The 25091-nt window shown below is 49.0% G+C and overlaps 1 protein-coding gene across 1 annotated transcript; it reads right to left on the bottom strand.

Annotated features, from left to right (window-relative positions):
* Window positions 1-10267: 10267 nt before the first annotated feature.
* On the bottom strand, window positions 10268-22913 carry PDIA4 (protein disulfide isomerase family A member 4). Its single transcript, XM_049769434.1, has 10 exons — window positions 22665-22913; window positions 18401-18584; window positions 17560-17765; window positions 16032-16170; window positions 15361-15566; window positions 15125-15283; window positions 14762-14913; window positions 13615-13771; window positions 13200-13433; window positions 10268-10881 (listed from the first exon to the last, which is right to left on the bottom strand). The coding sequence occupies exons 1-10, from the start codon at window positions 22753-22755 to the stop codon at window positions 10466-10468; spliced, it is 1944 nt and encodes a 647-aa protein (XP_049625391.1). The 5' UTR covers window positions 22756-22913; the 3' UTR covers window positions 10268-10465.
* Window positions 22914-25091: the final 2178 nt, after the last annotated feature.

Below are 25091 nucleotides of genomic sequence, written 5' to 3'. Positions count from 1 at the left end.
GATCCCCGGCATCCCCCATATGTGCCGAGCCTGCCAGGAGAAATTAATCCTGAGTGTCACCGGTTTGCGATCCAAAAGCCAGAAAAATTTAAATTTTTTTACAAGTAAGAAAGGCTCAAGTCACAACAGAGGCTGTACACGGTGGGGGATGCTTACTTATGCATGCAATCTCCACAATGCAACGAGCAGGGATCTCCAAGAGGGAGTTCTTATTTGTTTTATAACATTTTAAACGTGTTTCTGTTTGTGTTTTTTTATAAGTGTAGGAATTGTATTTAAAAATCATATTTTATAGCAAAGGAAAAACACTCCCCCCCACCAAAATAAAAAAAAGTCACCCATAACTGTAAAGAAGATAAATCCTTAGTGTCTTATATAAGCAATAAGATACAGGGCTTCTTGGCTGGTCCGAGTGCAGTGGTGTTTACAATTAATTGATCACAGCCAGTTACAGATTTCTTTGTTCTTCTCCACTCCCCACTGCTTCACTTGACTAGCCTTTTGCTGCTCAGAAGGTTTAAAAGAAAAATAATACCAGCCCCCCCCCCCCCGCCCCATATCAGTGAAGATCAGCTTCAGTATCCGTATCACCAGATAATGAATCATGCACGACAGCTTCCAGCTAAGGTAATTTGTGCAAAAAGTCACAAGAAACGGTGATGTTTGCTGTAATAAGTTATACCAAGCAATACTTAGGGTCCACTTATTTTAAATAACGCCTTAGTTATTATCTAAAAGTCAACTTTGATTTGGTATCATGCCCTATTGTCTGGCCACCTGCCTTATTTTACAGTCCCCAAGTCTTTTCTTTCGAGAGTCATATTATTCTGAATTTTTTGAGAATAATAATTTTCAGGAAAATTCAGAATTATAATTGTGAGGACCATTCCTTACAGCCTGATAGTTTTAAGGTGATTCCAGGAGGGTACGTGCCCTGAATTCTTTAGTGTCCAGGTCACATTTATTTAAGAACCAATGCCTTTCTCATTTTACTATATCCATCTACAAGCAATTTAACTTTTTTCTGTTTTAAATGCTGGAACACCAACAAAACAAAACTTTCACACCCGGTGTCTCATTGTTTTGGCTTTTTCATGGAACAGGAGAGAGACCTCTTTGGAATGCTAAGTTCTGGGCCTGCAAGTCTTGAACGCAAATTGCCTTGCACAGAAAAGCAAGATCTCTTTTTCCTTTTTTATTTTTGTTTTTTTGAGACCACAGCTGATAATGCTCAAGAGTTATTCCTGTCTCTGACTCAGGACCTAGGCAGGTTACTTCTGTCTCTGACTGGCTGGTGGGGTGCGGGGGACCCTATGGGATGCCAAAGATCCTACTCTGGTCAGCTATGTGCAAGGCCCTACTCTGTATTATAATTTCGGTTCCTATTTTTATAAATGACTTTCAAATGCAGAAATTAAACTAAAATTTTGTTCCAAAAAAAAAAAAAGTGGAAAAGGGACCCTTGCCTTACAAGCAGCTCATCTGAGTTTTATCCCAGGCACAATGTGTGACCCTCTGAACCCTACAGAGTGATTCATGAGCACAGAGCCATCCTTAAGCACAAGAGTGTCTCCCTCTACCCACTGTGGGAAGAATAAAAATACTACTCATCCTACTTGATCTCTTAGAACAAGCATTATCTTTTCCAACCATTGATCCTTATCATATATTTGATTTGGTTGGTCTTTTTTTTTTTTTTTTTTTTGTATTCATAAAGTTCCCTAAACCAAACTCCATGCTCCCAAGCTCCAAGGAAGTAGAGTTATGGGACAATTACAACTATTTTCTGCAAGTCCAGCTATTACACCAGTGATGCAAATGATATAAACACTGCAGTAATATTAGCTGTTTCAACTTTCTTTTTTTATTTTTAATATAAATTTTCATTTAAGCACCATAATTACAAACATGATTGTAGTTGGGTTTCAGTCATAAACAGACACCCCTTTCACCAGTGCAACATTCATACCACCAATGGATATCAACTTTCAAACTTCTACAGTGAAGTTCATATAATAAATAAAAATCATATAATTAAAACATATAACTTGCACAGCAGTAAGGCATTATTTGCCTTGCAGCAGCTGACCCAGGACGGACCTGGGTTCGATCTCCAGCATCCCATATGGTCCCCCGAGCCAGGGGCGATTTCTGAGCACAGAGCCAGGAGTAACCCCTAAGTGTCATTGGGTGTGGCCCAAAAACAAAAAAAATGTTACTTAATTTTAATATATGTACAAATGTTAAATGTCCAAAGAAGATAACTTTGCAAAAGACTGTTGGAGGCCCTTTAACTAGAGAGCAATATGGAGTCTCTGAGAAGACCAAAATGTCTGTGTATGTGACAGGTTACTGGTGGTGCTTCCCCCATGAACCTAAAAAGAAAAAGCTGACCATAAAAAAGCTTTTACCAGAGGTAAATGGATAAAGAACAAACATGCTATGTAAAGGCTACAAGTTGAGATTAGATCTGTAGCATTGTTAACAGAACAGAGCATCCCAGAATCACTTATAGTTAATGTATAACAGGATCACTTATAGTAGAAGTATAGTAAAAGTAGGATCACTGCTAGTAAATGTATAACTCACTAATAACCCCCCTGAAAATATGTGATGTATGGGAATGTTATGGTGGAAAAGTACTGAACCACCCCTTCCCCTCTTTTGTCTGAAAACGTTCTCATGCTTGCTATAAAAACTAGCCCCCCTTTCAATAAACTTGGGACTCTTGATTGGATTTTCGTCTTGAGTCCATCTATTTTCTCAGCCCTCGTTTATTTTCCAGGTCGACTCCTCTTCGTGACTCACGAATAACTTCGTGACCCTCATCCACCCTGCGGGCCAGGGTCCTCGGAAGTCGCAAAAGACTAGTCAGGTGTAGAATAAAAAGATCCAGGTAAACCCAGGAATTCTCTTTATGGCATGTTGTACATAGACCTTATGTTTATTTTGAGATGACTCCCTAACATCTGACTAGCCGGCAAACTTGAATCTGGATACAAATATATATATTAAAGTATTAAAGTATAACTATCAATTTACTTTTGCCTCAGTAATTTTTTTTTTTTTATGTTTTGAGTCACACCCGGCAAGGCTCAGGGGTTACTCCTGGCTCTGCACTCAGAAATCACCTCTGGCAGGCACAGGGGACCATATGGGATGCCAGGATTTAAACCACCACCTGTCCTAAATCGGTTACATGCAAGGCAAATGCCCTACTGTTGTGCTATCTCTCCAGCCCCATCTATTGAATTTTACTTTTCGTAAGAGTTTATTCACCTGCTTGTAAACACCCTAAACTCTCACTTTGGTTTTGTTCCAACAAAGTTCTAGAATAGATTATTAAGGAGGTGGCTATATAGAGGGAGAAACTGATGTAAATGATTAACTTATTATTAATTTTTTGTTGTGTTTCATTTGGGGGCCACAGCTGACTGTGTTCAGGGATCACTCCTGGAGAGCTCAAGGACTACATTGGGTACCAGAGAGGAACACAGGTCTGCTATGTGCAAGGCAAGTTACTCACTATACTATCTCTATGGCACCCCCTACTTCTACTTCTGAGGAGTCTACTCCCTCAAAAGAACTGTTAAATAAAGTAAAAAAAAATGTTAAAAAACAAAAACAGACACTGTGGGACCGGAGAGATAGCATGGAAGTAAAGTGTTTGCTTTGCATGCAGAAAGGTCAGTGGTTCAAATCCTGGCATCTCATATGGTCCCCCGAGCCTGCCAAAAGTGATTTCTGAGCGTAGAGCCAGGAGTAACCCCTGAGCGCTGCCGGGTGTGACCCAAAACCCCAGTTCCCGGGCATCCCATATGGTCCCCCAAGCCTGCCAGGAGTGATTTCTGAGCACAGAGCCAGGAGTAACCCCTGACTGAGTGCCTTCGGGTGTGACCCAAAAACAAAAACAACAACAACAACAAAAACAACAAAAAGAGAGATCCAAGTAGCTTTAAAGTGGACCTTAGTGGGCAGGGGATAAGGCACTGACTTAACACTAGCAACACATATAGCCCCCCCGAACAGTGCATGGGTCGAGTCTTGAGCATTGTGTGAGTCTTGAGCATAATGTGTGACCCAACCTCCACCTCCAAAACCAGAAAAGGGGTCAAGGAGATAGTACCAGGGCAAGGTGTGTGGGTGACCACGCACCCCACATGATTCAATGAAATTCTGGATGAATTTTCCACCGCCTGCCTGATAGCCATAAAGTTTGCATAGCCCCGAGCCAACAGAAAACTCTGCAAATAAATTTAGCTCAGCACACAGAATCTGGCTTAACCAGATTCCTTAACCCTTCCATGGAACCTGTTTTTGTGTCTGCTCTCAAGCATATAGTTATAGATATGTTTCTGTAAAGTTTATATTGTGATCCTTATTGCTTGCACAAAAGATAGATCTAAATGGAAAATAGGCTAAACAAATAATTGTATTTGCGTAAATATCAATTAGCTATTTGTTTAAGAATTTGCTTCCAGGGCCGGGTAGGTGGCGCTGGAGGTAGTGTCTGCCTTGCAAGCGCTAGCCAAGGAAGGACCGTGGTTCGATCCCCCGGCGTCCCATATGGTCCCCCCAAGCCAGGGGCGATTTCTGAGCACATAGCCAGGAGTAACCCCTGAGCGTCAAACGGGTGTGGCCCAAAAACCCAAAAAAAAAAAAAAAAAAAGAATTTGCTTCCCCTCCCCCCATCCTGCCAGGTTCCTCTTTATCTTTCCCGCCATCAAAATGTGTTTATGCTCCCATTGGTTAAAATTGTTGTACTTGTACAAATCTGATTGGTTTATGTTTCAATCCTATGTTACTACTCCTCCCACTGGAGCAGGGCATAAAAACCCTGCTCTCCCCTCAATAAATCTCTCGACTGGCACACACGTCACCCTGAGCGTTTTACTAACTTCTACAGATTAATTTTTTAGGTGTTCACAAGAGCTTAACACTCGCGAATTATCTGTAGTTGCCTTCTGCCTTCTGTCCTGGTTGAGAGAAAGCTGCTGGCCGGAATTCTCTCCCAGTAAAGGGCAGGAGCGGAGGCAATTACAAAGGTGCATGCCTTGAACACATCCAAAACGAGGTTCGATCTGTGGCATTACACAGACCCTGAAAATTGCCAGGGCAGACCCCTCTGGAAGCTCCCTAAGTATCCCTGGAAGGTACTGTTGGTTCCCACTCTGTAAGGCTCCACAGTCCCTCCTTTGGATCCTAGTGCTGAGCCCTTGAGCCTATGGCCTGGGTAGCCAAGTCCCACTGAGAGTGACATGCCACTGAAACACCACTGGGGAGACTCCTCCTCCAAAAAGGTAGAGAGGTGAGGGGTGAGCCTGACACTGAGTAGCATAGTTCTCCAAGCACCAGGGGAACAGCCCTGGATTAGCCCTGGGGCCACCCCCTAAAAGAGAACAAGCCTCATCACTGCATGGTCCCTGAGCAACACTGGAAGTGAGCAACCCCTGAGCATAGAACCCCAAGAACCTTGCACAGCTGGGCTGGGGGGGGGGTGGCAGAAGGTGCCAGCCTGAGACCCCAGCCTCACTCCTCACTATGAAAGTTTTCGGGCACAGCAGACTTTCTTGAAGGGCTCTCCTGGTGGTGAGGTGCAGGGAAGGGGATATCAACAATAGGGGAGAGATGTGTCAGACCCTGATTAGTCACAGCCACAGGACACTTGAGGGGCTGAAGTCTGGTAGCCAACTAGGTTAGAGCTTGTGGACAAGGTGGAGGCCCAAATGACAGGTGAGACTCCCTGGGGCTCGGCGTGGTCACACCCAACTCATAGTCTCCCTGCAAAGGAGGCATGGGGCACCTGAGTCCAGCTGAGTTGACTCTTTTCCCTGGCTCTGTATTTGGCCCAAATTAGCCACGGGAAACTGTCCAGAGTAAAGGAACAATGGTTGCTGGTCCTTGGGTCTGATATAACAAAAGATTTGATGGTCTGGTTGCACCATCAACTGTGGTTGTGGCTGTGGCTAGAAGCCTTAGTTTGGCCAGCAGCCATTCTTTTTTTTTTTTTTTTTTTTTTTTTTGGTTTTTGGGTCACACCAGGCAGTGCTCAGGGGTTATTCCTGACTCCATGCTCAGAAATTGCTACTGGCAGGCACGGGGGACCAGATGGGACGCCGGGATTCGAACCGATGACCTTCTGAATGAAAGGCAAACGCCTTACCTCCATGCTATCTCTCCGGCCCCCAGCAGCCATTCTTACAATCAGGTTTAGGGTTGTCCTGTTCTCTGCCAGGAATCCAGAAATCTGTGTTAACAGCCTCACATTCCAGGACCAGGCTAGAATTCTCCATTTTCTCAAAAACTCATTTCAACTTTGATTTTGGCACCACTGTAATTTATGGTAGCATGAAGGTATCAGGCTCCCCACAGCATCACTACAGCTGGTGTCCAGGTCTCCTGGACCCCTCAGACTCCCCAGAAGGGCTACTCTGTCTGGATGCTGCTTATTCCCTGCTTTTACCTGTGAGATCATTCCACGAGTGTCCACTGTATTCACTTCCCTCAGTGTGGGAACTATCAGAATGCAATTTATTTTGGGGTCACACCCGGTGGGTGTTCAAGGGTTATTCCTGGCTCTGTGTTCAGAAATTGCTCCTGACAGGTTCAGGGGACCATATGGGATGCCAGAAATCGTACCACTGTCCATGCTGGGTCGGCTGTATGCGAGGTAAACACCCTACTGTTGTGCTGTGCTATCTCTCTGGCCCTGAGAACTTAATTTTTAGGTCTTCTGGGAGGAACATTAATGAATCACGGAGAATGAACCTAAAACAGGGAAATCTCTTACCCTAGCTAGAATAAAGAAAAACACTTCTGGAGACTGGAGAGATAGCATGGAGGTAAGGCATTTGCCTTTCATGCAGGACAGTGGCCCAGCATCCCATATGGTCCCCCGTGCCTGCCAGGGATGATTTCTGAGCATAGAACCAGGAGTAACCCTTGAGCACTGCCGGGTATGACCCCCCCCCCAAAAAAAAAACACTTCTCTACAGGCCTTCGTTTCCTTCCCTCCCTCCCTCCCTCCCTCCCTCCCTCTCTTCTTTCCTTCCTTCCTTCCTTTCATCCATGTTTTGGGCTGCATTGACCATGCTTAGGAGTTATTCCTGACTCTGCACTCAGGAATCTCTCCTAGTGGGCTCTGGGGACCATATCGGATGCTGATACAAGGAGCAAATCCATGCAAATCATATGCAAGGCAAGCACCCTACCTGCTCTACCTGCTGTGCTATGGCTCTGGCCCTGTTACCTTCTCTGCTGGCAGGCTCTGGAGACCATAGGTGTGCAGGAGATCAAACTTGTGTCAGCTGTGTACAAGAAAAACACCCTACCCTCTGTGCTATTGTTCTGCCCCACCTCCTTCCCTAATCTTACAGTTTTTTTCTTTGTTTGGTTTGGGGCCACATAAGTGGCACTCCTGTGTTATTCATGGCTCTCGGCTCAGTAATCACTCCTGGTTGCTGGGGGGGACCATTCGGGATGCTGGGGATCCAAACCAGGTCAGCTGCATGCAAGGCAAACCCTGCTGTGCCCCTTGCTCTGGCCTCATTACTAGTAAGTGTGAACCAGGAAATATCTAACACGATAGCCTCCACAGACCTAATCCTAATTTAAAATTAATCCTAAATCTAATCCTATCAACAAAATAATGCTAACTAATTATAGGCATCAAGCAATCCACTAGGCCTAATTTAACAAAGGGCCCAACATACCATTTGACTTTTGATCTGTGAACACAACAATACAGAGGGATAACATGGAGGTAGGGAGTTTGCCTTGCATGCAGAAGGACGGTGGTTAGAATTCTGCCATCCCACATGGTCCCCCGAGCCTGCCAGGAGCAATTTCTGAGTGTAGAGCCAGGAGTAACCCCTGAGCGCTGCCGTGTGTGACCCAAAAACCAAGAACTTAAAAAAAAAAGAAAACAAAACAAAAACCCACAACAACACTTAACACCTAAATCCTACACATTACCTGCCTCTAACCCTAGACATAATCCTTATCATATCCTCTCCCGTAATAATCCTGACTGGACTGATGCACAAACCTGACAGTTCCCCTAAATTTTAAGATTCTCTAATCTCAACATTATTTTGAAGTATGTTTGTTTGTTTTGTTTTTGGGCTACACGCGGCGTTGCTCAGGGGTTACTCCTGGCTGTCTGCTCAGAAATAGCTCCTGGCAGGCACGGGGGACCATATGGGACACCGGGACTCGAACCAACCACCTTTGGTCCTGGATCGGCTGCTTGCAAGGCAAATGCCGCTATGCTATCTCTCCGGGCCCCTATTTTGAAGTATGAACACAGAAAAAGCTGACACCCAAACATTCCACAGATTTAATCCCAACCCTAGCCTTAGGTCAATCCTGAAGCTAATTCCATTAGTAAACTAAACCTACATAATTATAGGTATAAAGCAATTAACTTTACCATTTCACATTCCACCAACACCACTCTGGTGTGAGTTCTGAATCTGCACTTAGGGACCTCTCTTGGCAGTGCTTGGGGGACCCTATGGAGTGACGGGGATCAAACACACTTGCAAGGCAAGCACCCTTCCAATTCTTCGGTATTTCCAACACCTGAGGCTTGGGGGACCCTATGGAGTGACGGGGATCAAACACACTTGCAAGGCAAGCACCCTTCCAGTTCTTCAGTATTTCCAACACCTGAGGCTGCTTGCAAGATCGTTCTAATCACTAAGAGAAAACCAAGGACCTGGAGATCTCCGCTAAACATGTCACTTTCATCGAAGTGCCACAAGATGGCGCTGTGAACGTTTCTGTCAATCATCAGGTAGTTTCTCGAGAAATTTCCACCCCAGTTCCTGATTCCCTCCAGAACCTTCCTAGTACTCTCTGATGTCTCTACAGGTAGCCTGATCCTCACCCACCCTGCAACCTGCTACAATGACTTGCCCCTCATGTGGCTCTGGTGTCTTAATTCTGGAGTGGTGGGGTGTAGGCCACATCCTGTATGGTGTGGGGGATTGATCCCAGATTGGTCTCAGAGAAGGTGCATTCCACATAGTATTCTCTGTCCCCTCCAGACACCCACTCTTAAAGAGTTCCTTTCACAGTCATCCCCATGCCCTGTCACCTACATTTCTAGTACATCCTCTGCCCCCTCCCTGCCTGCCAAAGCTGTGAAGATTCCCATATATATAAGAATTCCAAAGTCTGTACGGGCTCCTCCACATTCCTCTGGAGGAATGTGTGAAATCAAGTTTCAGTTTGGTAACCCCCAAAGTTTAGGGCAAAGGAACTTGCTGTCAAAGGAACTGGGTGCATTACTGAACCATGGAAAACTGAGCCTAGGACAGGGCAATCTCCTTCCCTGGAAAAAAAATAAAAACATTTTCTTCTCTGTTGTTTTGGGGCTGCACTCGGGGTTGCCCAGGAGTTATTCCTGGTTCTGCACTCAGGGATCACTCCTAGCAGTGCTTGGGGGGCTCTATGGGGGGTCAGGAATAGAACCTTGTTTGCTCATGTGCAAAGCAAGTACCTTCCCCATTCTCTATTTCTACTGTACTATTGCTCTAGTCCCCCTGCAGTCTTTAACCTTAAACTGAACAGGATGGACAGACAGACATAGCCTCTCTGAGGCTCAGAGCAGCTCAGAGCCCTTCATTCTCCATGATGCAGAGGGAAGGAGGGGTGGGAGATGACCTGACCAATTCAAAGCCACACCCGCAGAGAGCAGACTCAGACCAGGACCCCAGTGAGATGCTTCCATCAGACTCTTTGTAGAAAGGCCTTTGGAAACAACTAGGGAGATTTAATTCACTAGCTGCGTTAAGGGTCTAGGATTCTAAAGGGAAGAGCTGTAGGACACTGAAGTGCACACCCACTTTGTACAGGGGTACAGGAAGGATGAGGGAGGCTGAATCTAGATGTTTTGGAGGTTCTTCCTCCTCATTCCAACCAAGGGTCCAGCAGTTATGGGCCCTTTATAGCCTCCCTCATACCCCCAAACATGCCATTCCTCCATCCTCCATCCTCCTCAGAAACATGGGTGCTATGAGGAACCCGATCTGGCTGGCTGAGCGGGTGACCTTGGCAAAGCTCCCTGGCTTGGTGTGCTGGCTGGGATAAGAGGTGCCAGGAGCCATATTTGGAGTCTGGGCGGACCTTGCTCTCCCAGATCACTCTAAGCACACAGGTGAGAAAGCGCCAAAGGCAACATAGTTTGGCCCAAGTATTTTTTAATTTTAAATTAAAAAAAAAAAGAGGAAAAAAACCATTTACAACAAAGGTGATTCACAACTTGTCTGCTTTGAGGAAATATATTAAAGAAATTGAAAGGTTAAAAAAAAAAAATCAAACCCCAAATAATGAAAAAAATAGATGCTTTGTAAAAATCAGCATATTGAGTCATTGAGAGCTTTTGTTTTCAGAGCCCGAGCGGAGACACCAGCGTATAAAAATAATGACGCACAAAGACCCGATGGAGCCTGGTGTCCCCTCACAGCTCGTCCCGGGCCCCACTGGGCTCTGTGATGTGTTCCTCGATAAACTTGCTCAACTGCTCCAGGTTGCGGTCCCCACCCTCGAATTTCACTGGGTTCTTTTTGTCCCCACGAGGGGCGAAGTAGATAGTGGGGAAGCCATCGATCTTGTACTGATCGCTGGTGATGTCATTGGCGGTGGCGTCCATCTTGGCGATGACCAGCCCCTTGTGGCCCTTGAACTTCTTGCCCAGGTCAGTGTACACGGGCTCTAGCTGCTTGCAGTGGCCGCACCATGGCGCATAGAACTCGATGAGCACGTCCTTCTTGGGATCCAGGACGATGGAGTCAAAGGTCTTACCCACCACCACCTTCACTGGCCCCTTGTTGGCCTTGGGCACAGGCTGGGACTTGATGACAGGCTTCAGCTTTCCTGCAGAAGACCAGGAGTTGCAAGTGTGGGTCAGGGCCTGGTTGGCAGAAGCTGCCCCTTTCCCAGTCTCTTGAGGTCAGAAGGGGACCAAGTATGGGGTCACTCATGCAGACAAGTTTGTGGGAGAGAGCTGGGCTGACCCTGAGCCAATAGAGCACTGGGCTCAGTAACCAAGAACCATGATTTTCAGATTTTCTATTTTCTTTTTTTTGGTTTTTGGGCCACACCTGGTGGTGCTCAGGGGTTACTTCTTGCTATCTGCTCAGAAATAGCTCCTGGCAGGCACGGGGGACCATATGGGATGCTGGGATTCGAACCAACCACCTTAGGTCCTGGATCGGCTGCTTGCAAGGCAAACGCCGCTGTGCTATCTTTCCGGCACCCTATTTTCTATTTTTTTTTTTTTTTTTTTTTTTGGTTTTTGGGCCACACCCGGTGACGCTCAGGGGTTACTCCTGGCTATGTGCTCAGAAGTTGCTCCTGGCTTGGGGACCATATGGGAAACCGGGGGATCGAACCGCTGTCCATCCAAGGCTAGCGCAGGCAAGGCAGGCACCTTACCTCTAGCGCCACAGCCCGGCCCCCTATTTTCTATTCTTTAATAACTTCACTTTGTCATCCTAAAACAAATGTATTATGATTAGTTATATCAACTATGTGACACACTTTCTTTAAATAAAATTTACAAAAAAAGGACCACGAGACTTGAGACTTTGAAGCCTCAAAGTATGTTTCTACAGACACCTAGGACTCCAGGGGATTGAACTGCAGTCTGTCCTAGGCTAGCCGACAAGGCAGAAGTCTTACCGCTCCGCACCACCACTCCGGCCCCTTTGGTGTGGTTTTTAATTTTTGGGTCATACTCGAAAATGTTCAGGGGTTATTCATGGCACTACACTCAGGAATCATTTCTGCTGGTGACTAGGGAACTATGGGGATGTTGGGGATTGAAGTTGACGTTGGGGATCGAGCACATGCAAGTCAAGTGTCCTCCCTGCTGTACTATTGCTCTGGTCACCTTCAAATGTTTCTGAATGAAGAGTTCCCAATTTTTTTTTCCTTGGCCATATCTGGTAGTGCTCAGAGCTTACTCCTGGCTTTGCAATCAGAAGCCTTTTGGTAAAAGCCCATATGGGATGCTGAGGATCAAATCCAGATCATTTGCGAACAAGTCAAGCACCTTACCCACTGTACTATCTTTTTTTTTGTTTGTTTTTTATGTTTTGTTTTTGGACCACACCCAGCGGTGCTCAGGGGTTACTCCTGGCTGTCTGCTCAGAAATAGCTCCTGGGCCCGGAGAGATAGCACAGCGGTGTTTGCTTTGCAAGCAGCCGATCCAGGACCAAAGGTGGTTGGTTTGAATCCCGGTGTCCCATATGGTTCCCCGTGCCTGCCAGGAGCTATTTCTGAGCAGACAGCCAGGAGTAACCCCTGAGCACCACCAGGTGTGGCCCAAAAACAAAAACAAAAAAAAGAAAAGAAATAGCTCCTGTGCAAAAAAAAGAAAAGAAATAGCTCCTGGCAGGCACAGGGGACCATATGGGACACTGAGATTTGAACCAACCACCTTAGGTCCTGGATCGGCTGCTTGCAAGGCAAACACCATTGTGCTATCTCTCTGGGCCCGTACTATCTTTCCAATCCAAGTTTTCTGAATTTCTTCTTTGCTTTTTTTGGAGGAAAGGGGCTCACAACTGGCAGTGCTCAGGGAACATATGGGATTGAACTAGAATCATACACATGAAGGCCAGCGCCCTCCCCACTGTAAGATGGCTCTTCTGGGGCTCTTTGTTCTCTCTGGTCTGCTGTGCACCCATTTAGACCCACTGTCCAAGCTTGTAAGGGGAAGTGCCTGTAATGGCTGCCCTTCATCCCCATGCACTTACCAGGAGACAGGATGTGGGCTGTCAGAAGACTGATGTAAAGCAGGCTAACAGGCATAGAATGTGACCTATTCCCCACCATCCCTTGATTTATATAAACCAAGCTTTTGCCTCAGTAAAGTTGGGATTGCCTCAACAGAATCTCCGCTGTGTCTATGTGTGCTCTCTTACACTGCAGCGAGACCTTTCCATTCTTCCAACTCCTTTAGGAGCAATGCTGCCGGAGAGGCTTTCGAGCCCCGAGTTCCTGATCCCCCCTTGCTGGCTGAGTTGGTATCCAGGCTCTCTAGGAGGGTAGCTGACAGCTCTGGTCCAGGTTCCCCGGATTTCTAAGACTCCTGTGCTTTGCTTTGTTTTGGGAAAGGAGAGGGTCAGCAGGATGTCAGGTTGTGGCATTTGTCCCCAGCACTGGACCCGTCAGGCCAGTCACTCACCCTTCTGAAAGTCCATGACAAAGTCACGCAGTGCATCTGAGTCAAAGTCGGTGGGCTCCATGGCGAAGCGTCGGCCACCGTCTGCTAGGATGGCAGCATTCACATCCTCCCCACTCTCACTCAGTCCCAGGTCCTTCACCTCAGAGGCAAAGTCGTCCTCATCGGCCACGGCGAAGGCATATTCTGGGAAGTCCTTGGCCACCACTAGCACCTTGCTTCGCCAGAACTGGGTGGCTGCAAGGGGTGGGGGCAGTGAGCTGGGCTGGGTGGTGTTATAAAGTTCTAGAAGCCTGTCCCCCCTTTTCCAAGAGGGCCAGGTCGAAGTGCCTCACTGATGACCAGCATTTGGACTGGGGACAGGTGGGAGGAGGGGCCCACTTAATTACCCTCTAAATCCCCAAATTCAATGCCTCACCTGCACGGTAGTCGAAGCTGAAGTCTACGCTGTAGTACACGACCACCAGGGGGCGCCGTGCATAGCGCTTGGCCTCATTGCTGGGCTTCCGGTGGCCCACGAGGGGGAGTGTATGTCGAAGCATGAACTCCTGGATGGCTGTGCCCTCCGTGGAGCCCTGCCAAGAAGGAAGTGCTCAGTGGTCCTCATCCACACACACCCCAAGAAGTCCCTCTAGTCTTCTCATAGCTCTGAAAGAACTTTTTTTTTTTTTTTTTTTTTTTTGGTTTTTGGGCCACACCCTGTGACGCTCAGGGGTTACTCCTGGCTATGCGCTCAGAAGTTGCTCCTGGCTTCTTGGGGGACCATATGGGACGCCGGGGGATCGAACCGCGGTCCGTCCTAGGCTAGCGCAGGCAAGGCAGGCACCTTACCTCCAGCGCCACCACCCGGCCCCTGAAAGAACTTCTTGAGTCCAGCTGGTGTGGAATCAGTGGAAAGGGCTACTGGCTGGTCTATGCTCTGCTGGGAGACACCTCGACCAAGGGAAGAAAGGGGACTCTGTGTGGCCCCACACAAAAGTGGGTGCTGGACTCTGGAGGGATGAAGCAGGCACACAAAGGACATGTGTGTGCGGGTGTATCTGTGCAGGCACACCTGTGTGTGTGTGTGTGTGTGTGTGCTTGTGTGTGCATGTGCCGATGTGGGAGCAGGATGGCTGACCCTGAAGGACTGTTCTTGATGACAAGTCAACTAACTCCTGTTCCTGTGCGCACATTGTCTGCTGGGCTCTTGAGTTCTTGACTCCCCAACTCTCCAGCAAACAAGTCTTTAAAATTTCCTTGTGTTTGGGCCACAGTGATTCACAGGGCTTATTCCAGGCTCTGCACTCAGGATCATTCCTGGTGGTGCTTGGGGACCTCATTGGGTGCTGGGGATTGAACCCAGGTTTGTTGCAAGCAAGACAAGTGCCCTCCCCACTGTACTATCTATCCCTCAAACAAAAGCTTTGCATGAAGATCAGTTCATTCAATGAAGGCTCTCCATGCCCCCTCAAAAGCTGGGGTGTGAGTACAATGAAGCTTTCAGGGTAGAGGCAGCAAAGTATTTATGCAAGAGTCCTCCCCACCACCCCCACCAGGGGAACTGTCCACCTCCCTAAGCTTACCTTTATGTCCATCACATGCTTCGGGGGCTCAAACTTGGACTGGAACTTTTCAGGCTGCATCATCACCAACTTGCCTGGGGATACCTTCAGGAACTTGGCCACATCCCCACTGAATGTGTGGTGGAATTTGTAATCCTCCCGCAGACTGTTGGCTGGACAGAAGGAAATGTGGGGGCAAGAAACCACCTCAATGAATAGGACCAATGCCTGAACTAAAGGGGCCCTGGTCCCAGAATGCCCGACTGCCTCCAGAAGCTAGAGTAATGGGGTGGGAGAAGCAGGGAGACCATCCAACTAGCCCATCCCTGAAAGGAAGAGCACCAAGACTACCCATAATCACCCCTACTTAGGGCCTGTCCTCACCCGTCTCCTGGTACCGATCATAGGCAGGGTCACTGTCCCCCTTGAAGATCCCAATGATGAGCACGTCGTCCCCATCTTTCAGGAATTCTTGAACCTGCTTCGGGGATGTGAGTGGCTTGGACGGCGGCCCTGACTGCTCCACCATGTAGTCCACAATGCCTGGTGCAGACAGGCCTTGAGTGGGGGGGTCTGGGCTTGGGGGGGGTATCAGGGGCTGGGGAAGGGAGGGTCTTTACCATATTTCTCCCGAGGGCCATTGTAATCGAAGGGCTTTCCTTTGCGGAAGATTTTCAGGGTGGGGTAGCCAGAGACATCAAACCTCTTGGCCAGCTCAGTCTCCACAGTGGCATCCACCTTGGCCAGGGGAATGGGGGGCGAACGCTTGCTTAGCTCCTTGGCTGCCTTCTCGTACTCGGGGGCCAGCTTCTTGCAGTGTCCACACCTGCAGGGGAGCCAGCTTCGGTGGGGCCTGGGGTCTGTGGCTGCTCCCAAACCAAAGGAAGGGTGGAGACCTAGGCAGTCACACTCGAGCTGGGGGTGTCGTGCTCTGGGTCAGATGGACAGGAGCAAGGCAGCCCCTGCTGTGCTCGGGCAAATAAACTCTGACCAATCAGGCCACCTAACCTTCGCCCTTTGGCTGAGAGCAACTGCCCAGGATCCAGAACCACTCATGTACCCCCCAGGACTCACCAGGCCAAAATCCCTGGTGTGGACAGCCTCCTGGAAGGATGACACTCCCTCAAAAGGTGTGAGGAGGATGCAGGGACAGGCCAGAGCAGAGACACCCCCCAAATGGACCCACAGCTCTTTTCTGTACTTTTCCTCCCAGACCCAAGCCAGGTATCAAGGTATCAGCTGGCCAGGGGAGGGAGCCTGGGACAGGAGGCCCCACAGCTCCCCTACTTACCAGGGAGCATAGAACTCCACAAGGATGATATCGGCAGCATCTACCACCTCATCAAAGTTGTCTGTGGTCAAAACGAGTGTGACTTCTGGTGGTGGTGTCCAGCTGGGCTGGGCTACCTCCTTCACTTTGGCCACGATCTCTGCAGGGGTCGAACAGGACAGAATATGTGCATGGGCCCTGCTGGCCAGCCCTCCTGTGCCAGAGCAGGATGGGAGACCCCTGCGATAGGACAAAGGGCTCCTCAGCTGAAGGCTCAAAGACCCTAAGTGGCTACAGGATACCTTGACAGCTGTTAAAGGTCTTCAAATGGCACTGCCAAGTATAGAATTCCCTCAAAATAAAAAAAAAAAATAAAGACAGACCCCGTGGCTGAGAATGTTTAAGAAGGGCTGGTTCAGGGTTGGGTATCAGGCATGGAACATGGCCCCACCATACACTGTGCAAGACTTAGCCCTGACACAAGTTCAGCAAATCGCAGAATCCCCCCGCACATGGCCCAGAGGGATGATGTCATGACAGCGCAATAGGCCCCAGTGTGAACCCCAACACCAGTATCCTAGGGCACCTCTGAGTGTGGCCCCAAATCAAACCAAACCAGAAATATAAGGATTGAGACCCACAAAGTGTGACCAGCAGGGCACGGTCCCCTCAAACTCTAGCCTAGTCCCCCATAGCCCTGGGTGCTCAAGGGCTCAGGGTAGCTTAATGTGGGAGTGGCCAGTATAATGTTTGGGGGGCAGGTAAGGTCAGGGTCAGTTAACAAAGTGAAGTTAATTAAGGAGTGCAGGGCCAGCTAATATGGGCATCCATAATGCCTGCCACCCCATAATATGTCATGAGGTGATATGAAAACACTCCCAGTAGGCTGGGGCTCGGGCTTTGCACACAGAAGATCCAGATTGAATTCTTGTTTTGTTTTGATTTTTTGTTTTTTGTTTTTTGGGCCACACCTGGCGGTGCTCAGGGGTTACTCCTGGCTATCTGCTCAGAAATAGCTCCTGGCAGGCATGGGGGACCATATGGGACACCGGGATTTGAACCAACCACCTTAGGTCCTGGATCGGCTGCTTGCAAGGCAAACGCCACTGTGCTATCTCTTTCCCCACAGCAACAACTGTGCTAAGTGCATATACACACAAGCACACACATACTACCATACATCAATACACACCCTCCACATTAACACATATAACATATTCCCTACACATACTAACATCCACTCTCCACACCAACACATACAACACAATACCACAACATAGCAACAACCCACACACATACCCAAACACACACCAACACATTCCCCACATACAGCACATGCCAACACACACACTCACACTCCTTGCTTTTCTGAAAAATACAAGTTGCTTGCCAGAAGCCTGAGACCACTGTTTCATAAGACCATCAGGCCTCTCAGGTCATTCTACCCCTCTGCTCCCCATCTCAGGATGAAGTCAGAAATGGGGAGCACCCCACCCTGATCAGCAGGGCCACACACATTTCATGCAACAGAGGGGCTCTGCCCACCCACCTTCCTGTGTCCTGGAGCCCTCATAGTCCACAGCCTGGCCCTTCTTGAGTATCTTGATGGTGGGGTAGCCACTCACATCGAAGCGGCCAGCCAGCCCCGACTCTGTGGTGGCATCTATCTTCGCCACGGGAACCGGAGGCTCATGCTCCTTCAAGACACTGGCAATCTTCTCATACTCGGGCGCAAACTGTTTGCAGTGCCCACACCTAGAAATGGGGTTCAGGGAGAAACAGGTTAAGTGTACCCCAGGGGAATTAAATCCAGTAAGGCAGACAAAAACAGGGGGCAGGGGATGGAGCAGGAAGTGATCCCCAACAAGGCATCAGAGAAAGGGGGAACTTCACACTCCAGCAGGTGGAGCCATTAAGCCAGGTTCCCCCATCTTTGGTTTTTGGTCATACCTGGCGGTATTCAGAGCTCACTCCTGGCAGGCTCCAGGGATTATGAGGTTCGAGAGATCAAATCCTTGCCTGTGCCTGGAACGTTCCTTCCCTACTATTCTCTATCACTCTGGCCATGAGTCATAACTCTTTATTGGGGGGAAAATATGGAGGGCTAGAGTGCATGGCCTGGTTTTACATCACATACCCTGGCACTGTATTGAGAGTGATCCCCTAGTAATTCTGGGGTGATCCCAGAAGGAAAAGAAGCAAGATAGATAGCAGGCTCAATCGGGAGAGGTGTCCTTCCCGATTAGGGGCTCTGAGGAAGGTTATCCATCACAGCCTGGGCACTCTCTTTACTGCTGCAACTCTTCCTATGAATCCACCCTCATTTGAGCTGGGGTTAAGCCAGAAGAGAGGACAAACTCTGAGGAGGGAGTCAGAGGTCCATGCCTTACCATGGGGCATAGAACTCCAGCAGCACTGTGTCTTTGTCAGCCACAAAAGAGTCAAAGTTAGCGTCCTTGAGAACCAGTACCCCATTCTCCTCCTTAACTTCAGAGTCATCGTCTTCCTCCTCATCCTCCTCATCCTCCTCGTCCTCCTCTTCCTCCTCCTCGAGGGCACTGTCTTTACTAGAGTCTGAGGGAGAAATGCCAGGAGGTGAGAGACTGGTTGATCCCCTCCTCAGAGTCCCTGAACCCCTAAACCTGCTATGCCCTGAAAGGTGGGGCACAGGTCTATGAGACACTGCTGCTGGCTCATGGTTCAAAGTGTCAGATGATACTGGGATCCACAGTTCTGGGCCCCACAACATCCCAATATCACCCCACCTGGCCCCCCACCTAGAAATTGATGCCTCTCTTAGGGCTGGCCTGAGCAACCCAACCCCAGTTCCCCAAAGGGTCTCACTTCCCTCCAGGTGCTGCCCTGCTAGCAGGACTGTGGGAGCCAAGCTCCACATTCAGGGGTAAAGTTCTCATCCCCATTCTGCAATCCGCACTTTGGGTTCTTTAGAGGAAGGTTGGGCTGAGAGGGAAGAGGAAGGGAGTCTCCTTCAAACTTCAGCTAAGTCACTGTCGGGGTAAGGTCACCCCAAAGAAGCAGAGGGATAATATTAGGGAGGAAGTGCATGTGTGCCTAGCACATACAACAAACGGCCTGTTACAACAAATCCAGCCTGAAGTCGAGTTCTTGCCACAGAAGAAAAACACCTGAATAGAGAAGACTCAACCTGGCTAGAATCCTGGAGCAAGGCTGGCACATCCCTGCTCTGAAGCACCAACACCCACAGGTCTGACATCCTGTCCCTGGGAAACACACATGCTCCCCTGATCCAGACCCTCTTTGTCTGGGACTAGCTTCCATCCTTGCACTCTAGGCTTCCTTCCCTCCTCCTAGCTAGAATCCAGGAAGGCACCCCCTATCCCTCCCACAATTACCTGGCAGCAAAGGGGCTGAGGGCTGGAGCAGTAGTAAAGCAGGTGGAGCACTTGGCTTGCACAAAGCTGACCCAGATTTGATCCCTAGCACTCAATATGGTCCCCAAGCACTACCAGAAGTGACTCCTGGGCACAAAGCCAGGCATAAGCCCTGAGCACTGGCTGGTTTGGTCCAAAAACAAAACTAAAAAACCAAACAGAAAGGGCTTGGAAGAGAGAAGGGGCAGGCTGAGGAAAAGTCCAAGTTCAAATCCCTCTCTGCCTCTCAGGCCTTCAGTCCCTTCTTGATTTTTGAACCATGCCTAGGAGAGTGTGAGGGATGGAGCCTGGTTCCCCTCCTGCCGACCTTTAAGTTCTCTCCCTCGAGCTCTAGCTCCCTTCCTTCCTTCCTTCCTCCCTTCCTTCCTTCCTTCCTTCCTTCCTTCCTTCCTTCCTTCCTTCCTTCCTTCCTTCCTTTCTTTCTTTCTTTTTTTGTTTTTGGGCCACACTGGGTGATACTCAAGGGTTATTTCTCCTGGCAGCCTCAGGGGACCATATAGGATGCTGGGGATTGAACCTGGGCCCATTCGGTGTCTGCCGTGTACAAGGAAAATGCCCTACCACTCGGCCTCCCAAGAATTTTCTTTTTTTTTTTTGTTTTTGGGTCACACCCAAAAACTCAGGGGTTACTCCTGACTCTATGCTCAGAAATTGCTCCTGGCAAACTCGGGGGACCATATGGGATGCTGGGATTCAAACCACTTTCCTTTTGCATGCAAGGCAAATGCCCTATCTCCACGCTATCTCTCCGCTTTTAATTTTTTTGGCCACACCTGGCAATATTTAGACCATACTGGGTGTTGGGCATCAAAATCAGTTCAGTCTCATGCAGAGCAAGCACCCTACTCATTGTACTTGCTGTTTAGCCCCAGCCAAAAATTTTCTTTCAAGGGCTGATGATATTGTACAGGGGGTAAGGTGCTTGGCCTGGGTTTAATTCCTGACATCCCATTGGTCCCCAAACCCCATGATCTCTGAGCATAGCTGGATATAGCCTAAATACTAATGTAAATTTCTGTGTCTTCAAATGTTCACTAACATGCTCAGGGATCAGTCCTGGCAGGGCTCAAGAGACAGTATGTGGGGAATCGAACCCAAATTGGAGGCATGCAAGGCAAGTGCCCTCCCTGCTATATATTACTGCTCTGGTCCTGGAGTACAGCTACTTCTAATTAGAGCTAAGGAAAACCACAGTCCAGGAGGGGTAAAGCTCCATCTAGTCATCATGTTCTTGGGGGCTCTGGGAGGCCTACACATTATGTGGCTCAGACACCTCTGTGCTAAATCTCAAATATGAAGGGGCAGGAATGCAGACAGAGCAAGTGCAAGCTTAGATGAGACTCAATGCCTTGGGTTTTCAAGCCAGACACTAAAAATTAAACAAAATAAAAGTGAGGCAGAGGGCCAGAGCGACAGTACAGCGTAGGGCATTTGCCTCGCACATGGCTGACCCAGGGGACAGACTTGGGGAGAGACCTGGGTTTGATCCCTGGCATTCCACTGACCCTGCCAGGAGAGATTTCTGAGCAAAGAGCCAGGCGTAAGCCCTTGGTGCCACCAGGTGTGGCCCAAAAAAACAAAACACAAAAAGTGAGGCAGAGGAGCCGGAGAGATAGCATGGAGGTGGTGCATTTGTTTTGCATGCAGAAGGATGGTGGTTCAAATACCAGCATCCCATGTGGTCCCCCGAGCCTGCCAGGAGCCATTTCTGAGCACAAAGCCAGGAGTAACCCCTGATCGCTGCTGGGTGTGACCTAAAAACCAAAAAAAGGCTCCCCCCCAAAAAAAAAAGTGAGGCAGAAAGAAAATGAGAAAAAAAAAGGAAACCTATAGGGCTGACCTTTAGAGTGGAGGGAAGTGACCACTAGGGACAAAGACAAGCACTGGAACAGATCTTGGGGGTGTTCCTGGAAGGGAAGGAGGGGCTAAAGACTAGATGCTCCTATCTACCTCCAGGTCCTCAAGCATCAGGGCTTGCTGAATTGATTCATGTCCTCAAGCCCCTGATGTCCTTCCAAGTGTGCCCTGTCCCAGGTCTTAGTGGGGAAAGAACAGGCTACTCAGAAGGTGCTCAACCCCCATCTCCACAAACATACACTAGTATTCCCCCAACTTCCAGGCAGCTGAAGAGATAATGTAGGGGTTTATGGCATATGGCAAATCCAGGTTCAATCCAAGACATCATAACCTCCATGCTCCATCAGAGCATAGAGTCAGGAGTAGTAAGCCTTGGGTACAGCCAAGTGGACCAAGGGAGAGAGGAAAGTAGGAAGAAGAAAAAGCACCTTTTTTCCCAGAAACAAAAATCACTAGATCAAAATCAAGCACAACTATTCTACTTAACCATGTTCCAAAATGTACCTTCAGACTTGACCAGAGCGCCTCCCTCCCCGAATGAATTCTGCCCAGGGATCAGTGAAGAACAGAAAAGCACACCCCTGCCCCCACAATCTCAGACAGGTGGGTGCCTTCTCTTCTAGTTTTGGGTACTGCTAAAAATTTGACTTGCATACAAGTCATGTTTGAAAGAGTATAAAGTTCACCCCAACCTCACATGCTAAGAGTAGATGAGGGGCTATCTATGCTGGAACAAACTCAAGAGGGAAGCAAACCAAAGTTCTCCGAAGCAAGCGAAGGGGGTCCAGGACCCCAAGGCCCAGTAATGTCTCCTCTCTGGGCACTTCCCCAAGTTCCCAGCTTGTTTCTACCATTTCACATTTCTCAAGACGGGCTGATTTCAAGAAGAAAAAAAAAAAAAAATGCAGCAACGAAGACACCGGGAACGCTGGTCCAGTCGGTTCCTAAGGGCGGCAAACCTTCCCCTAAATCAGACCATGGAGTTCAGCTCCCTAGGCCTAGGAGATGTTCTTAAAAGTGCAAAAGCGAGCTCCCACCTGAATCTAATAATGACCCTTTCTCCAAAAAATCAGTTGAGAGTCCTAAGACACCCCCAGTCTCTCCTCTCTCCTCTCTCCTGCTTGCCTGTAGATCTGACCAGGAAGCAGTGAGCCTGGTGGTCCTAGGGAAACGTGGGCAAAGCCAGTTTGCATAGGAGTCTCACTGCAGTCATCCTGCAAGGGCCCAAGCTCGAGGGGTCGGAGGTCAGGGGTCAAGGGTCAGAGGTCAGGGTCAGTGCTCAAGGGAACCCGTGGCCACGGCCTCTCCGCTAGCTTTTGCACGGGGCGCAGTGCTGGGTGGGGGGTAGACCCAGCTCGGCCACCCTCCAGGCCAAGCTGCTCACCTTCGTCCAGGCCCTGCGCGCTCGCCGCCACCACCAGCAGCTGCGCCAGCGCCAGGAGAAGGACGAGCAGGGCGGCTTTCCGGAGCCTCATGGCGACGGAGCGGAGCGCGGAGACCAGACACCGGCTGCGCTCAGCGGTCCGTCTGTCGTCCGACGCCAAGTCCAGCGAAGAAAGAAACCCCCGACAGAAATCCTAGGCGGTGATTGGCTGGTGGGCGGGGCAACTCCGAAGTCTGACCAATCGCAGCGGGCCGTGGGCCGCGCAAGCGCGTCGGTGCGCGACCAAGTTCCGGGGCACCGCCCACTCCCCCTCCGACCTCCTCTGCACGCGCCGCCGCTCGCGCGTTTAAAGCCCCGAGCCCCTAACGTGAGGTGCCTCCTCCTGATTGGCTGTCGGGCGTCCACCAATCAGAGGCTGCCACTCGGTTTGCTGGGAACGCACAGGCTGAGGAGGAGAACAAAAGCGAGAGAGCGGGGCTTGGAGGGGCGGGACCTGTCACGACTCAGAATGCTATTGGTTTATGGCAGGGTGAGGGGCGGTGCCTGGGGGAAAAAAAACGGTGGGTTGGGAGGAGCTCCAGCTCCTGCAACGGAACTTGGCGAGAACACGTGTCCTTGGAAGAGTGGAGGGGAGTCGGGCTGAGTGCTCGTTCCCCAAAGGCCCTGGACGAGCTGCGTGCTGGCCAGGGGTTTGAGGAGGTTGTTGGTGGGAAAAGGAGTGAACGAGTCTTCTTGTTTGTGGGGTTCTTGATTGCTTTCTTGGATGCATGAGTAAATAAGACTTTTTTTTTTTTTTTTTGCACTTCCTAGCTTGAAATAGTTTATTTTAGTCTTGGGGACAAGGATTGCACTAATGGGAAGATTGAGCAGGATTTGGGGGGAACCTCTCTATGATTTCATATTTGAGCAGGTATTCGGACGTTTGTCACTGTTATTCTGCATGTTCTTTTTCCCATCATTGAACCCGGCCTCCCGAATGCATGCATCTAAGTTTTCTTGCAGAGGTAGACAAATAGGGAGAGGAAACAAACCAGTAAATTTTGAGTCCTGGGTAATGTCTCCTTACACATAAGTTATTAAATGAGGAAAAAGAAAGCTGGCCGCTCACAGAGGTGGTTAAGAAAAATTGCATCTGGGGCCGGGCGGTGGCGCTAAAGGTAAGGTGCCTGCCTTACCTGCGCTAGCCTAGGACGGACCGCGGTTCGATCCCCCGGCATCCCATATGGTCCCCCAAGCCAGGAGCGACTTCTGAGCGCATAGCCAGGAGTAACCCCTGAGCGTCACAGGGTGTGGCCCAAAAACCAAAAAAAAAAAAAAAAAAAAAAAAAAGAAAAATTGCATCTACTGGCATTTAAACTGCTATGAATAAGATAGTTAACTCCAGTTCAATAGACTGGAAGACGTGCCACTTGGGCTGGAAAGGGAAATTCCCTTCAGTTATCTCCATCTATAGGCAAACACTATTGCATCTGGAAATACAGTTTGCATGTCATATTATGTTTTGTGGGGAAAGAAGTAAGGCCAAATCAGCAGTGCTCAGGGCTATCTCCTGGCTCTGTGTTCCGAGATCGCTCCTAACAGGGACCAAAGGGATTGAATGGGAGTCCACCACATCCAAAGCAGTCACCTTCACAGCTGCATTATCCCTCCAGTCCTTTCCAGGTTTTTGGTTTTCTTTTTGCCACACCCAGGAGTACTAGAGTTATGAGTTACTCCTGGCTCTGTGCTCAAAATCGCCCCTGGCAGGCTCAGAGGACCACATGGAATGTCAGGGATGGATCCTTCCCGGGTCGGCTGCGTGCAAGACAAATGCCCTACCGCTGTACTATGGCTCTTTACAGGAATTTTCTACTTTACAATTTATTTTAATTGGGGCCGGTGAGGTGGTGCTAGAAGTAAAGTGTCTGCCTTGCAAGCGCTAGCCAAGGAAGAACCATGGTTCTATCCCCTGGCGTCCCATATGGTCCCCCCAAGCCAGGGGCAATTTCTGAGCGCTTAGCCAGGAGTCACCCCTGAGCATCAAACGGGTGTGCCCCCCCAAAAAAATCAATTTATTTTAATTTGGTTTTTGAGGCACTAAGCCTCTGGCTAAATGCACAGGAAATTAAACGTTGGCCTCCCTCCCACAGGCTTTGCTTGCTCTAGCCCTACCCTACTTTTTGTTTGTTTTGTTCTGTTTCTGTGTGTGTGTGTGTGTGTGTGTGTGTGTGTGTTTTGGATAGTTTTATTGTATTTTATTTGATTTATTTGTTGCTTTTGGGCCACAGTAGGCATTGTTTCATCTGGCTTTGTGCTCAAGGATCACTTCTCGTGGAAATGAATGATCTTGTGCAGTATAGGAATCAAAGCAGAGTCAGCCTCCTGCAAGTGCCTTGTTCCCTCTCCAGCCCCTCCCCTGTTTTTCCACCCATCAACTTTGATTACTGC

The sequence above is a fragment of the Suncus etruscus genome, chromosome 1 (assembly GCF_024139225.1).
Source record: "Suncus etruscus isolate mSunEtr1 chromosome 1, mSunEtr1.pri.cur, whole genome shotgun sequence".
NCBI lineage: Eukaryota > Metazoa > Chordata > Mammalia > Eulipotyphla > Soricidae > Suncus > Suncus etruscus.
This window is presented reverse-complemented; position numbering and strand designations above follow the sequence as displayed.